Below are 15,786 nucleotides of genomic sequence, written 5' to 3' on the forward strand. Positions count from 1 at the left end.
TCTGATGAAACAAAAATAGAACTGTTTGGCCATAATGATGCTTGCAAGCCGAAGAACACCATCCCAACCGTGAAGCACGGGGGTGGCAGCATCATGTTGTGGGGGTGCTTTGCTGCAGGAGGGACTGGTGCATTTCACAAAATAGATGGTATCACGAGTAAGAAAAATGATATGTATATATTGAAGCAATATCTCAAGACATCAGTTAAAGTTAAAGCTTGGTCGCAAATGGGTCTTCCGAATTGACAATGACCCCAAGCATACTTCCAAAGTTGTGGCAACATGGCTTAAGAACAACAAAATCAAGGTATTGGAGTGGCCATCACAAAGCCCTGACCTCAATCCTATAGAAAATTTGTGGGCAGAACTGAAAAAGTGTGTGGGAGCAAGGAGGCCTACAAACCTGATTCAGTTACACCAGCTCTGTCAGGAGGAATGGGCCAAAGTTCACCCAACTTATCATGGGAAGCTTGTGGAAGGCTACCCGAAACATTTGACCCAAGTTAAACAATTTAAAGGCAATGCTACCAAATACTAATTGAGTGTACGTCAACTTCCGACTTCAACTGTATGTGAGAATGCTGTTAATTGACTACAGCTCAGCGTTTAACACCATAGTGCCCACGAAGCTCATCCCTAAGCTAAGGACCCCGGGACTAAACCCCTCCCTCTGCAACTGGATCCTGGACTTCCTGACGGCTTCCCCCAGGTGGTGAAAGTAGGCAACAACACATCTGCCACGCTGATCCTTAACACTGGGGCCCCTCAGGGGTGTGTGCTTAGTCCCCTCCTGTATTCCCTGTTCACCCATGACTGTGTGGTCAAACATGACTCCAACACCATCATTAAGTTTGCTGACGACACAACAGTGTAGGCCTGATCACCGACAACAATGAGACAGCCTATAGGGAGGAGGTCAAAGAACTGTCAGTGTGATGCCAGGACAACAACATCTCCCTAAATGTTAGCAAGACAAAGGAGATGATAGTGGACTACAAGAAAAGGCAGGCCGATGTCACGACTTCCACCGAAGGTGGCTCCTCTTCCTGTTCGGGCGGCGCTTGGCGGTCGTCGTCACCGGTCTACTAGCTGCCACCGCTTCCCTTTTCTTTTTCTGTTGGTTATGTCTGTATTGGTTTCACTTGTTTCTTGTTTGGGATTTGTTTCAGGGCTATTTAAGCCTTCCATGCCCGTCTGCTTTTGTGCAGGCTTGTTCTCTGTTCTGTTTGTGGATGGTTGTGTTTTGTTATTGTTCAGACTGTTTGGTGTCCTGTTTGGGTCGGTCATTATTTCGCCTGTTGTTATTTTTCAGACTGTTTGGTGTCCTGTTTGGGTCAGTCATTATTTTGCCTGTTGTTTTTGGCGTGACCATACTTATCGGAATAAATACAGTTTTTCCCTAAACCTCTGCTCTCTGCGCCTGACTCCGCACCCACCACTCCTAGCTACGTGACAGCCGAACAGGCCCCCATTAACATCGACGGGGTTGTAGTGGAGCGGGTCGAGAGTTTCAAGTTCCTTGGTGTCCACATCACCAACAAACTATCGTAGTCCAAACATACCAAGTCAGTTGTGAAGAGGGCACGACAAAACCTTTTCTCCCTCAGGAGACTGAAAAGATTTGGCATTTGTTCCCAGATCCTCAAAATGTTATACAGCTGCACCATCGATATAATCCTGACCGGTTGCATCACTGCCTGGTATGGCAACTGCTAAGCATCTGACCTTAAGACGCTACAGAGGGTGGTGCGAACGGCACAGTACATCACTGGGGCCAAGCTTCCAGTTATCCAGGATCTGCATAATAGGAGGTGTCTGAGGAAAGCCCATCAAATTGTCGGAGACTCCAGTCACCCAATTTATAGACCTTTTTGTCTGCTACCGCATGGCAAGCGGTACCGGAGTGACAAGTCTAGGACCAAAAGGCTCTTCAACAGCTTCTACCCCCAAGACATAAGACTGCTGAACAAGTCATACATTTACGTTGACTGACCACCCCCTCCCTTGTGTATACGTTGCTACTCGCTGTTTGTTTGTTACCTATGCATAGTCACTTCGCCCCCACCTACATGTACAGCTTACCTCAACAAGCCTGTATCCCCGCACACTGACTCGGTAACGGTGCCCCCTGTATATATCCTCATTATTCTTATTCTTATTGTGTTACTTTTTATTATTACTTTTTATTTTAGTCTACTTGGTACATTTTTTCTTCTTCTTGAACTGCACTGTTGGTTAAGGGCTTGTAAGTAAGCATTTCCCTGTAAAGTCTACACTTGTTGTATTCGCCGCATGTGTAAAATAAAGTTTTTCCACATTTTGTTACGTTACAGCTTTATTATAAAATGGATGAAATTATTTGTTTTCTTCTCATCTCACCCCATAACGACAAAGCAAAAACATTTTTTATTTTTTTTGCAAAAAAAATAAAAAATTGAAATATTATATTTACATGAGTATTCACACCCTTTATCAGTACTTTGTTGAAGCACCTTTAGCAGCAATTACAGCCTCTAGTCTTCTTGGGTATGACGCTACAAGCTTGGCACAAGCATCTCTGCAGCACTCCACCAATCAGGCCATTATGGAAGATTGACCAGACGGAAGCCACTCCTCAGTAAAAGACACATGAAAGCCCGCTTGGAATTGGCCAAAAGGCACCTAAGACTCTCAGACCATGAGGAACAAGATTCTAAAGTGTAATGAAACCAAGATTGAACTCTTTGGCCTGAATCAAGTGTCACGTCTGGAGAAAACCTGGGACCATCCCTACGGTGAAGCATGGTGTAGGCAGCATCATACTGTGGGTTTGTTTTTCAGCGGCAGGGACTGGGAGACTAGTCAGGATCATGGGACAGTTGAACGGAGAAATCCTTGATAAAACCCTGCTCCAGAACACTCAGGACCTCAGACTGGGGTGAAGGTTCACCTTCTAACAGGACAATGACCCTAAGCACACAGCCAAGACAACACAGGAGTGGCTTCAGGACAAGTCTATAAATGTCCTGGATGTGGACCCAGCCAGAGCCCGTACTTGAACCCATCGAACATCTCTGGAGAGATGCTCCCCATCCAACCAACAGAAATTGAGAGGATCTACAGAGAAGATTGGGAGAAAATCCCCAAATCAAATCAAATTGTTTTTGTCACACGCCGAATACAGCAGTGAAATGCTTCCATAACCAACAACGCAGTTCTAAGAAAAATAGATAAGTAAAAAAATATGTAAAATATAAATAAATAAAGAGCAGCAGTAAAAAGGTGCGCCGAGCTTGTAGTGTCAAACTCAAGAATACTCAATGCTGCAATTGCTGCCAAAGGTTCTTCAACAAAGTACTGAGTAAAGGGTCTGAATACCTGTTTTTGTTTTTTCATTGATAAAGGGAAAAAAAATTGTCAATTCATTTTAGAATAAGGCATTAACGTAACAAAATATGGAAAAAGTCAAGGGGTCTGAATACTTTACATTAGCTTTATACAAACTGTATACTAGCTGTTTAGTTGGTGTTTTAATGTGCAATAAGCATATAACAATTATATAATGAATTGGCAACTCGTTGTCATTCTGAGAAATAAGGTAGGCCACTTGATTTCAACATGTGAACAAAGTGGACAGACTAGCATGCTGTTCAAACAGTTGGAGACGGACAGAATGTTGTGTTCATAACAATTCAACTTTTCTACCTTGTTAGCTGAATTCAACGCTTGTGAAATTATACCTAGATCCAAGTTGGCTAAACCTGAAATATAAATATTAGCTGGCTACTCACTAGCACGTGGGCTTGTACTTGAGAGATTGTTTATGAGACGGGTGATCATTTTTTTTCATGCCTGCTCCATTATTAGTGAATGTGCATTATGCATGGTCCTGGTTAAATTTGTTAACAAAACGGCATTTTTATAGAATGAGCAGGTACAACTATTTTGATCAAATAATGAATAGTGGGTCTCATGGTTGTGGAAGGCCTATATTCAGCCTAGGTATAATTACACAAGCTCTGACTTCATTACATTATAGTTGACTGTTTTTTAAATGCTGTGGATTTTACCTTTAATTGTACAACAAAGCTTATTTAGAGAAAACATTGAAAAAAATCAAGATATGTATTGTGAATCGCTCATAAGTTAAACATTTTTTAGATATGAGCTTCAGGCCATATCGGCCAGCCCTAGTCTGAATGCTGTGCTGTTGACATTCTCATGGAGGTAAGTCACTCCATGGGAGTGTGTGTGCGCATGCCTGTGTGTTTTTGGGTGTGTATGTGGGTATCGGTTTATGTGTGTGAGGATGGATGAGAATTGCTTTACGGGAACCTTTAAAATGGGCACATACACACACTGACCTCTGTGCCATTGGTTTGGAGGAGCTGTGATGGTGCATGTGGTGTCTGATTTATAGTCCACAATCAAAGGGGCGGAGTGTGTGTGTAAGTATGTGTGTGTGTGTGTGTGCATGTGTGTGTGAGTTCATATTCTAAAAGAGAACTGTGTTGAAATACAAGACAGACAGGAAAGGTTTGGTGGTTCCGGTTCTGGTGGCATGCATTGAAACACATGGATTTCTCGTGGCTTTGCAAAACAACTATGAATTAACTGACTTATTTTCAAATAAATGTCAACATATAACATCACATTAAGGTGTGGGCCGTTCACTGTATTACAAGGAACAAAAGTAAGTATATTTGCTCCAGCAGCTGGCATATTCTGTCCGTTCACATTTCAACTGTAGGAAGATGGCAGCTCTCAACACCCAACAACAGAAAGAGTTGGCCGCTACCATCCGAAAGATTGTTCGTGAGGAAATTACCTCTGCTCTCGACTGGTAAATAAATGTCTTGCACAGTTCACTTCTAAAGCGGATACCTACTCAACTAATGTGAACATTTTGGAGACAGCAGCCAATGTGACCGAGGGGCGACTACATGACCTGGAGACACCGCAAACTAAGCTAGAAGGGGAAATATTCTTTAAAAAATGAAACGGAATCACTCAAAAATCATTCCCTTAAATTCAATGTGCGGGTCACAGGACTTGAAACTGGTGGGGAAGTATGGAACCCAACTTCCTTCATGAGCAATCTTTTCTATGAACTGTTTGGGCAGGAAAAACTTGATCCCTGCTGATAAAAATCCGCACCGCACAGGTCCTCTCCGGAACGGATCTTGGTACAGGATTGTACGAATCCACAGTTTTGACGTCAAACTGCAATTTATTCGCCTTGTAGCGTAATCTAAACAAATCAAATCAGGGGCTTTGACCTATGCGGAGAAGAGGATCAGCATCTACCCAGACCTGAGTGCCGAACAGCTGAACCAGAGGGTGACCTACAATGAGATGAGATCCCAGTTATGCAAGCTAAACCTGAGATGTGGCTTCATCCACCTGGCAAAACAAATCTTGACCTTCAAGAATACAACACACAAGTTGTCCACTGCCTAGGAGGCTCAAGACTTATTCGAGAAGCACATCAAGCCCAACACACAAGGTGTCACAGCCTAATCTGTTTCACCTGTATTTGTGATTGTCTCTACTCCCCTCCAGGTGTCGCCCATCTTCCCCATAATTCCCTGTGTATTTATACCTGTGTTCTCTGTTTGTCTGTTGCCAGTTTGTCCTGTTTGTTCGAGTCAACCAGGGTTTTGTGTCTCAGCTCCTGCTTTTTCCAGTCTCTTTTTTCTCACCCTCCTGGTTTTGACCTTTGCCTGACCCTTGCCTGTCCTGACTCTGAGCCCGCCTGCCTGACCTCTCTGCCTGCCCCTGAGCCTGAGCCTGCCTGCCAACCTGTACATTTTCCCCCCTCTGGATTACTAACCTCTGGTTTACCCTGACCCTGAGCCTGCCTGCCATCCGGTACCATTGCCCCACCTCTGGTTTACTGACCCTGCCTGCCTTGACCTGTCTATCGCCTGCCCCTGTTGAAATATTAAACTATTGTTTCTTCAACGTGGTCTGCATCTGGGTCTTACCTATACCTGATACAAGGGGATGTCCTGACAGATTTAGGCTAACCTCAGTTTGACTGGCATAATAGTCAGTTATGATATCACACAGCCTAGCCTATGGCTGTGATGCTGCCCTCAGTATAAGACAAGACTCAGTAGGGGTCTCAAGTTACTATTGAATGTTATAATAGTAGAAAACACAAGGTGCAAGTTCAAAATTTGTTTGTACATCAGCAGTTTTTCTCTTGTTTAGTCAGTCACTGACAGTCAATACATTAGTCATGTCAGCTAACAATTTTTAGATTGGTAAGATAGTTTAGCAAGTTATCTAAACTTGTAGTAATCAGTGTTTTCCATTAGCGTCGGCTTATTTTCAGCCGGCTACATTTTGCACTTCATATTAACTATGCTACTTTTCATTTAAAATTTCTAGCGAACTATTGATAGGATAGGCACCTGTCGGTCACAAAGCGAGTGATGACTGTCAGGATTTGGCCAGGATTGTTCCGGTTTTGGCCACTAGATGCCCCCATTGTGCTTTTTTGACCAGATTACAGATTATTATTTGCATCTGTGCCTCGTTTCCCTTGATTGTATTTAAACCCTTAGTTTTCCTCAGTTCTTTGCTCTGTGTTTGAATGTTAGCACCCAGCCCCAGCCATGCTGTGAACGTTTGTTACTCCAGTTGGACTCTCTTGTGGTACTCTGTTTTTGTTCTCGATTATTTATTTTTGATTATCTTTTGAGGCTTTTTTCCTGCTGTACCTACCACCTTGTGGATTTACCTTTTCACTTGGAGGATTACCTTTTTGTCTTGGAATTACTTTTGACGTTGTGGATTTATATTTTTGCCTGAAGTACTTTCCTTTTTACTTTATTAAAACACCGTCTCAAGTACTGCTGTGTCTGCCTCATCTTCTGGGTTCTGCCGGCTAGTAGTGGCTCAGATTGCTAAGTGACTGTTTCTCACACTGGAGACTCAAGTTCATAACCGGGTCCTGACAATGACATAGAAACACAGCAGAGAGGAAGAGGAGAAAATCTGTTGAAAATATGCCCAATGCGTTTCTATGGGTGTATATTGGACCTAAGCTTGTCGCCTCTGCCTTCCTGCCTTTGGGACAGTAACTCCCATTGGGCGGAGACAGGAACAACTTGTCATAAAATACAGATCTCTGGTTGCAGTCAAATTTCTTTACACAGTGGAGGGAGAGAGAGCATGATGCGCATAAATTTGCACGTCCCATGTAATGTAAGTGGTAACAATAAGTCAAAATCCACGACTAAGCCTAATTATTGTTTTCTGACACATTCATTTATTTTATTTTGCGTGTTTCACATAGCACAACTGAATAGCAAGTGTTGACTAGTTTATAAAAGGGGTCAAATTGACTGAATAAAGCTAACATTTTTCTCTCCAACAACAAGAGGGGGGCCACAAATGTATTTTGCCCGGTTGGTGGGCGGCCCCCCAAACAAGTCTCGCTGAGGGCCCCCAAAAGGCTATAGAGTCGGCCCTGATTATTATTATTATTATGATTGCTGAACATTGTACTTCGTTATTATTACTGTATTTGTATTTATTATGGATCCCCATTAGCTGCTGGCAAGGCCTCAGCTACTCCTCCTGGAGTCCAGCAAATTTAGGCAGTTTAAACAATTTTAAAACAATACATTCACAGATTTCACAACACACTGTGTGTCCTCAGGCTCCTACTCCACCAATACGACATATCTACAGTACATAATCCATGTGTAAGTGTGTGTATAGTGTGAATGTTATCGTGTGTGTGAGTGTGCATGTGTCTGTGCCTATGTTTGTGTTGGTTCACAGTCCCTGCTGTTCCATAAGGTGTATTTTTATCTGTTTTTCTAATCTAATTTTACTGCTTACATCAGTTACTTGATGTGGAATAGAGTTCCATGTAGTCATGGCTCCATGTAGTACTGTGTGCCTCCCATAGTCTCTTCTGGACTTGGGGACTGTGAAGAGACCTCTTCAAATCAAATCAAACGTTATTTGCCACATGCGCCGAATACAACAAGTGTAGACTTTACCGTGAAATGCTTACTTACAAGCCCTTGTGGCATGTCTTGTATGGTATGCATGGGTGTCCGAGCTGTGCGCCAGTAGTCCGAACAGAGAGCTCGGTGCACTCAACATGTCAACACCTCTCATAAATACAAGTAGTGATGAAGTCAATCTCTCCTCCACTTTGAGCCAGGTGAGATTGACATGCATATTATTAATATTAGCTCTCTGTGTACATCTAAGAGCCAGCCGTGCTGCCCTGTTCTGAGCCAATTGCATTTTTTGGTAATTTTCAGAGGTCCCTTTTGTGGCACCTGACCACATGACTTGGTCCAGGTGCGACAAATCTAGGGCCTGTAGAGCAGCGCTTTATTATGGACATACTTCTTCCCATCTTAGCTATTGTTGTATCAATATGTTTTGACCATGACAGTTTACAATCAAAGGTTACTCCAAGCAGTTTAGTCACCTCAAATTTCCACATTATTTATTACAAGACTTAGCTGAGGTTTAGGGTTTAGTGAATGATTTGTCCAAAATACAATGCTTTTAGTCTTGGAAATACTTAGGACTAACTTATTATTTGCCACCCACTCTGAAACTAACTGCAACTCTTTGTTAACCTCTAGTGACTCCCCATCCAGCATGAGGGAGCGTAATCATCGACTGACACTAATTAGCATAACGCAACGGACATAAATATTCCTAGAAAATATTCCTATTCATGAAAATCACAAGTGAAATATATTGAGACACAGCTCAGCCTTTTGTTAATCACCCTGTCATCTCAGATTTTCAAAATATGCTTTACAGCCAAAGCTAGACAAGCATTTGTGTAAGTTTATCAATAGCCTAGCATAGCATTTTGTCCAGCTAGCAGCAGGTAACTTGGTCACGGAAATCAGAAAAGCAATCAAATTAAATTGTTTACCTTTGATGAGCTTCGGATGTTTTCACTCACGAGACTCCCAGTTAGATAGCCAATGTTCCTTTTTTCCAAAAATATTATTTTTTGTAGGCGAAATAGCTCCGTTTGTTCTTCACGTTTGGCTGAGAAATCGCCCGGAAATTGCAGTCACAAAAACGGCAAAAAATATTACAAATTAGCTCCATAATATCGACAGAAACATGGCAAACGTTGTTTATAATCAATCCTCAAGGTGTTTTTCAAATATCTATTCGGTAATATATCCACCGGGACAATTGGTTTTTCAGTAGGACCGATTGGAATAATGGCTACCTCTGTATTTTACGCGAGAATCACTCTGGGAGCCATCAGGTGACCAGTTGCGCAATGTAGCCGGTTACGGGTATTCTTCAACATAAATACGGAAAACTACGTCACAATGCTGTTGACACCTTGGGGAATACGGAGAAAAAGTTATCTGGTTGATTGTCCATTCAATGCTCAATAGGGACGCATTGGAACACAGAGCTTTCAAAACATGAGGCACTTCCGGATTGGATTTTTATCAGGCTTTCGCCTGCAATATCAGTTCTGTTATACTCACAGACAATATTTTTATAGTTTTGGAAACTTTGGAGTGTTTTCTATCCTAGGCTGTCAATTATATGCATATTCTAGCATTTTGTCCTGACAAAATATCCCGTTAAGTACGGAACGTTATTTTTCCAAAAATGAAAATACTGCCCCCTAGTCACAAAAAGTGTTGCAGTCATTTCAGTTGCTGTAGTAGTCAACATGTATAGTGTTGAGTCATCAGCATACATAGACACACTGGCTTTACTCAAAGCATGTCGTTAGTAAAGATTGAAAAAAGTAGACAGGGCCCAGACAGCTGCTCTGGGGAATTCCTGATTCTACATAGATTATATTGGAGAGGCTTCCATTAAAGAACACCCTCTGTGTTCTGTTAGACAGGTAACTCCTGATAATGAGTTCAATGCCACGATTCAAATAGGGCACAGGGCCAGAAATTATGGGTCTTTTGTTAGTGTCTAGCAGAGAGTCAATCAGCTCTTTAATATCCAGTTTCAACTGTTCAGAGCTGCCCTTCAAATATGAACACATTTACAAAGAGGGAAAGAGATAGGAGGACTATCCGTACCAAACTATAAAATGTATTTCCACGATTTCCAGGTACTAGCATTTCGCCCAATCCTAAATTGGTTTAGACATAATTCTTCAGCCCCTTGGCTGAGTATAGAGAGAAATATAGTGTCTCCTCTTGCCCTCGATGAGGTGGTCTTCTGATATATCTCTTAAAATTAACTACGTTTTGGTCCTATTATTGCTCACACAATTTCCATTTTGCACAACATTTAACAAAAATGTAACTGGGAGTCAAAATGGCATGCCCGTAACCCAATATTTTACAATAATGCCTTGTAATCCGGAGGGTAGTCTTTTGCATCCCCCCAATGGTCCAAATGTGGAATCCATACCCTTACCGATATCATGGACACTAATGGTATGAGAACATTCCACATTTTTTCCCTATGGAGTCCCTTGGGAGACACAACTACCAAACCATCCTATGATGGGTTTTATAAATAAATGATCTGTGCTCCCAATCTCTATGATATATAAACAGCTTTGGGAAGGCTCATATTCTGAGCTAGCCATTAAAAAAGTATGGTCCACAGATCTAATTGAATCTGAACAATTAGCCATTAAAAAAGTATGGTCTGCAGATCTAATTGAATCTTAACAACCCTTTAACTGGAACAGAATATGGAAAAATATGACCATGGTATCCCGTAATCCAAACCATTAATTTATACCTTTTATGTTTGTTCACAGACCAAGAAAACGTATTATGGGGAAATTGGCCCCAACTCCCAACTGTTCACTGTGTCCCCTAAATCAGGTAAATGATGTGGCAGTGCCCTGCAATTGAATGCTTCTGTGGCAAAGATACAAAATACATTTTGAAGTACATGAATATTTAAATATTCAATGCTTTTCATCTATTACAGTATGTTACTTAACAATGATAGCCCTTTGAATCTCTCAATCAATCAGAGAAGATTACTGCTCACAGACAGCACTGTACACTCTCCCATTTAATTAGTGGATACAGTTACTATTAGAAGTTATAACATTAGCATTATCAACAACAAGAATGAAAAGCGCTAATCAAGGATAATTTGAGGCCTGGACGAATATACTTGACTCAGCTAAAGCCCCACACATACAAACCAATTATGATAAAAGATTGTGGGGGCTGTTATGATCAAAGTCTGCTGCTGGAAAAACGTATGTGTTATGGCTTTACACTCCCTGCTATATTGTGGATAAAGAGTTATCTGTCTAACAGAATGCAGAAGATGTTATTTAATTGAAGCCTATCCAACACAATAGAATCAGGAATTCCCCAGGGCAGCTGTCTATGCCCCTTACTTTTTCAATCTTTACTAATGACATGCCACTGGCTTTGAATAAAGCCAGTGTTGCTATTTATGCGGATGACTCAACACTATACATCAAATCAAACTTTATTTTTCACATGTGCCAAATACAACAAGTGTAGACTTTACCGTGAAATGCTTACTTACAAGCCCTTAACCAACAGGGCATTTCAAGAAGAAGAAAATATTTACCAAGTAGGCTAAAATAAAAAGTAATGATACAATTTTTTAATTAAATGTGTGAGCTACTACATCGAATTAAATGACTGCAACACTTAACAAAGAGCTGCAGTTAGTTTCGGAATTGGTAGCAAGGAAAAACAACTAAAAGCATTGAATTTGGGACAAATCATTCACTAAAACCCTAAACCTCAACTATATCTTGTAATGAATAATGTGAAAATTTAGCAAGTTGAGATGACTAAACTGCTTGGACTAACCAAGGATGTTATGGTATCAACTGTCATGGTCAACTGTCATGTTCAAAACATATTGATACAACAGTAGCTAAGATGGGGAGAAGTATGTCCATAATAAAACACTGCTCTACCTTCTTAACAGCACTATCAACAAGGCAGGTCCTACAGGCCCTAGTTTTGTAGCACCTGGACTACTGTTCAGTCATGTGGTCAGGTGCCACAAAGAGGGAATTAGAAAAATTGCAATTGGCTCAGAACAGGGCAGCATGGCTGGCCTTTAGATGCACACAGAGAGCTAACATTAATAACATGCACTTCATCACTAATTGTATTCGTGAGAGGTATTGACATGTTGAATGCACTGAGCTGTCTGTTTGAAGTACTGGCAAACATCTCGGACACCAATGCATACCCATCAAGACATACCACCAGAGGTTTCTTCACAGTCCACAAGTCTTGAACAGACCATGGGAGGCACACAGTATTATATAGAGCCATGACTATATGAAACTCTATTCCACATCAAGTAACGCATGCAAGCAATACGATTTTATAAAAAAAAACGGATAAAAATAAACCATATGGAACAGCGGAGACTGTGAAGAAACACGAACATAGGCACAGACAGATGCATTCAAACACACAATAATATATGCACTATACACACACATACAGTACACATGGATTTTATGTTGTAGATATGTAGTAGTAGAGTGAGAGGACACACTTAATGTGTTGTAAAATCTGGTATGAATGTGTTGTTATGTTTTTTAAATTGTATAACTGCCTTCATTTTGCTGGACTCCAGGAAAAGTAGCTGCTGCCTTGACAGGATATTATGGGGATCCATAATATACAAACTATGTGCCTTCAGAAAGTATTCACACCCCTTGACTTGTTCCACATTTTGTTGTGTTACAGCCTGAATTTAAAATTTATAAAATTAAGATTTTTTTTTGTCACTGGCCAACACACAATACCAGATAATGTCAAAGTGGCTGTGATTGGAGAAACTGAGGATGACAACTTTGTAATTACTCCACAATTCTAGGCTAATTGACAGAGTGAAAATGCAAAAATGTGGCAAGCAATTACATTTTTGTCCTGAAGACAAAGTGTTTTGTTTGGGGCAAATCCAATACAACACATTACTGAGTACCACTCCATATTTTCAAGCATAATGGTGGCTGCATTATGTTATGGGTATTTTTTCAGGAGTTTTTCAGGATGAAAATAAATGGAATGGAGGTAAGCACAGTCAAAATCCTAGTGGACAACATGGTTCAGTCTGCTTTCCACCAGACACTGGGAGATTAATTCACCTTTCAGGGGGACAATAACCTCAGACACAAGGCCAAATCTACACTGGAGATGCTTATCAAGTAGACAGTGAATGTTTGCTGATGGGTTGGGGTTATCGTTGTATGCTTTGTTTTTTGTACCTGTAACACTGAATAAAAAGTTGGGCACATAATGAAATACAAGTTGGACTTACAGCGTGACAGTTAGCTGCTACATGCTGTTTTCTGGTGTCCAAGCTAATAACCTTGGCTGGCTAAAGGGGTGTGCATGCATATCTAATGAGGACATAGACTCTCCCCCCTCTCTCTACACTCTCTCTCTCCACTCTCCTTCTATCCTATTTTTTTTCACCCTCCCCAGCTCTCATTCCTCTCGCTCTTTTCCCCTCTCTCTCGCTGACCCTGACTTGTCAGTCACAGTAAAGCAGACCCACAGTAATCCCATGGGAGACACCTTATTATAATATCTACATTAGCAGAGGCAGAAAAAAAAATACACATACACACACATATCCACACAAATACACACACACACACAATACACCATGTAATTATAATAACATATAAACACATAACTGACAATGCTGACCTTGAAAACATAATGTAGACAGAAATAGCCTAAACTCCCATTTAAACAACTTGTACCTATATTTACATGAGGAGAGGAGTGTAGAAGAGAGGAAGGGAGAGGAGATAGGAGTGTGTAGGTGGGTTGTTGTCTAGTGTGTAGTTGTGCGTGGGTATGTTTGTGTCTGTTTTTGGTTATAATTAGATTGTTTTGTCTAAACGTTCTCTTTAATTAGTCGTCCCTCATTGGGACTGCTCATTTACATATTTACCATATTTGCATAGCTAATGAGTTCCTGGCTGCCTGTTGCAATTAGCATCCAACTCAGAGGTTGCCCCAAGTTACACCCGTTACCATTCTAACTATCCTCTTAATCTCTCTACCTCTCTCTCTTTTCTTTCTCTGTCCATCTTTGGCCACTCTCTTTCGCGCTCTCATTTTTTAAATCACCCTTAAAGTCTGTCAGTACACACACACACACACACACAGACACACACACAGACACAGACACAGACACAGACACAGACACAGACACAGACACACACACACACACACACACACACACACACACACACACACACACACACACAAAACCACCCAAACAAAACCATCCAAACAGATCCACACATCACTGGGTTCTTTTTAACATTATGTAGGAGGCAGAAAGGAAATTAAATGCATGAGGCAGCCAAAAGATTGGGATCCCAGTGCTCGGGTGTGTATGTGTTTGTTTGTGTGTTCATGCATAAATGAGTGTGCACACTTGAGTGTGTTTGGAATTATGTTCTTGCATGCGTGTGCAAATCCATGTGTACACTTGAGTGTACGTTTTGTAGAGGTGTATGTGTTTTTGTGTGTGTCTGTCTGGGTTTGTTTACCTGCAGAGTGCATCGGAGCGGCAGGCGCGTCGTAGCTCTAGACAGGAGGGTCTGTGTTTCTCCTGGTGGGAGCAGGCAGGTACAATGGTCTGTCTACGTCTCTCAGCACAGGCCTGGTCCGAACACGAGCAGAACAACAGGGGGTAACTCAGCTCCCACTGCACACGCTCAAAGAACTGACGCAGCGCCTGAGAACACAAAATAATATAATTATTCTCATTCATCATGTGAGGGGGCTCTGGTCAGAATTAGTGTATTACTAGGGAATAGGATGTCATTTGTGCAGGTCCAACCACCTTGTGACATCGTTTGCGGCTGCAAGGCTCCTGGTTGGCCAGTGAGGGCTGAGAGAGCTTGTTGCAGATAGCGATGTAATTGGAGCGTTGTCTCTTGCAGGTTTCATTGAGGTTGCAAGCCTTGGCTGCATCGAGACATGGGTTACAGGGTTTCCCTGGCTCCGAACATGGGCTGGCCTTGGACAGAGAAGAGTCTGGGAGATGGGTTGGATAGAGAAAGAGAGGTAGCGAGAGAGAGAAAATGATGAGCACAAAAAGTTAACAGACACAGACACACTGTGTAACCCCAGTGTTTGTCTTGTTACACATCACTAACATCTAATATGACTGTAGCTAAATATAAACTCACTATATTATCTGTTTAATGAAGCTACAACAGAAACACGCACGCACACACACGCACGCACGCACACACACGCACGCACGCACGCACACACACACACACACACTCACGCACGCGCACACACACACACACACACACACACACACACACACACATACACATACACACACACTCACACACAGTTTAAGTGCATTGGGAGGAGAAATGTAAATGTTGTAAAGATCAAGACCTAATTCTCATCATCGGTGACAGAGTTTATTGTAGTGGGAACGCATATTATATTAGCATTATTGTTTCATACTTCACATCCTATATTAGACTTCTAATCACAAGCGGCCGTTGGCACCTTAATTGGGGAGGACGGGCTCATAGTAATGTCTGGAATGGAATAAAAAAACAGAATAAAAAAATAAACACAACCTGCACTTGTATTTGACCCCCCCACCTCCTTCTAACTCTGACTGTACTCATACAGTAGCTACGTTACTGAGGAAAAATGTACTTACTATGCCTGTGATATGTGGTTGTCCCACCTAGCTATCTTAAGATGAATGCACTAACTTTAACTCCATCTGGATAAGAGCGTCTGCTAAATGACTAAAATGTCAAATGTAAACGTATCAAACACATGGGTA

General features: G+C 41.6%; 1 protein-coding gene across 1 annotated transcript in view; it reads right to left on the reverse strand.

The window, feature by feature from the left end:
• Window positions 1–15,786, reverse strand: part of LOC110522825 (GDNF family receptor alpha-2-like) — a 79,573-nt gene that overhangs the window by 23,797 nt on the left and 39,990 nt on the right. The window contains exons 4-5 of the mRNA XM_036977061.2: window positions 14,809–15,002; window positions 14,513–14,700 (exon numbers count right to left, since the gene is read on the reverse strand). Of these exons, the coding sequence (XP_036832956.1) occupies window positions 14,513–14,700; window positions 14,809–15,002 (382 nt within the window). The remainder of the gene's footprint in view (window positions 1–14,512; window positions 14,701–14,808; window positions 15,003–15,786) is intronic.

The sequence above is a fragment of the Oncorhynchus mykiss genome, chromosome 5, assembly GCF_057628025.1.
Source record: "Oncorhynchus mykiss isolate SJ-2025 chromosome 5, ASM5762802v1, whole genome shotgun sequence".
Taxonomy (NCBI): Eukaryota; Metazoa; Chordata; class Actinopteri; order Salmoniformes; family Salmonidae; genus Oncorhynchus; species Oncorhynchus mykiss.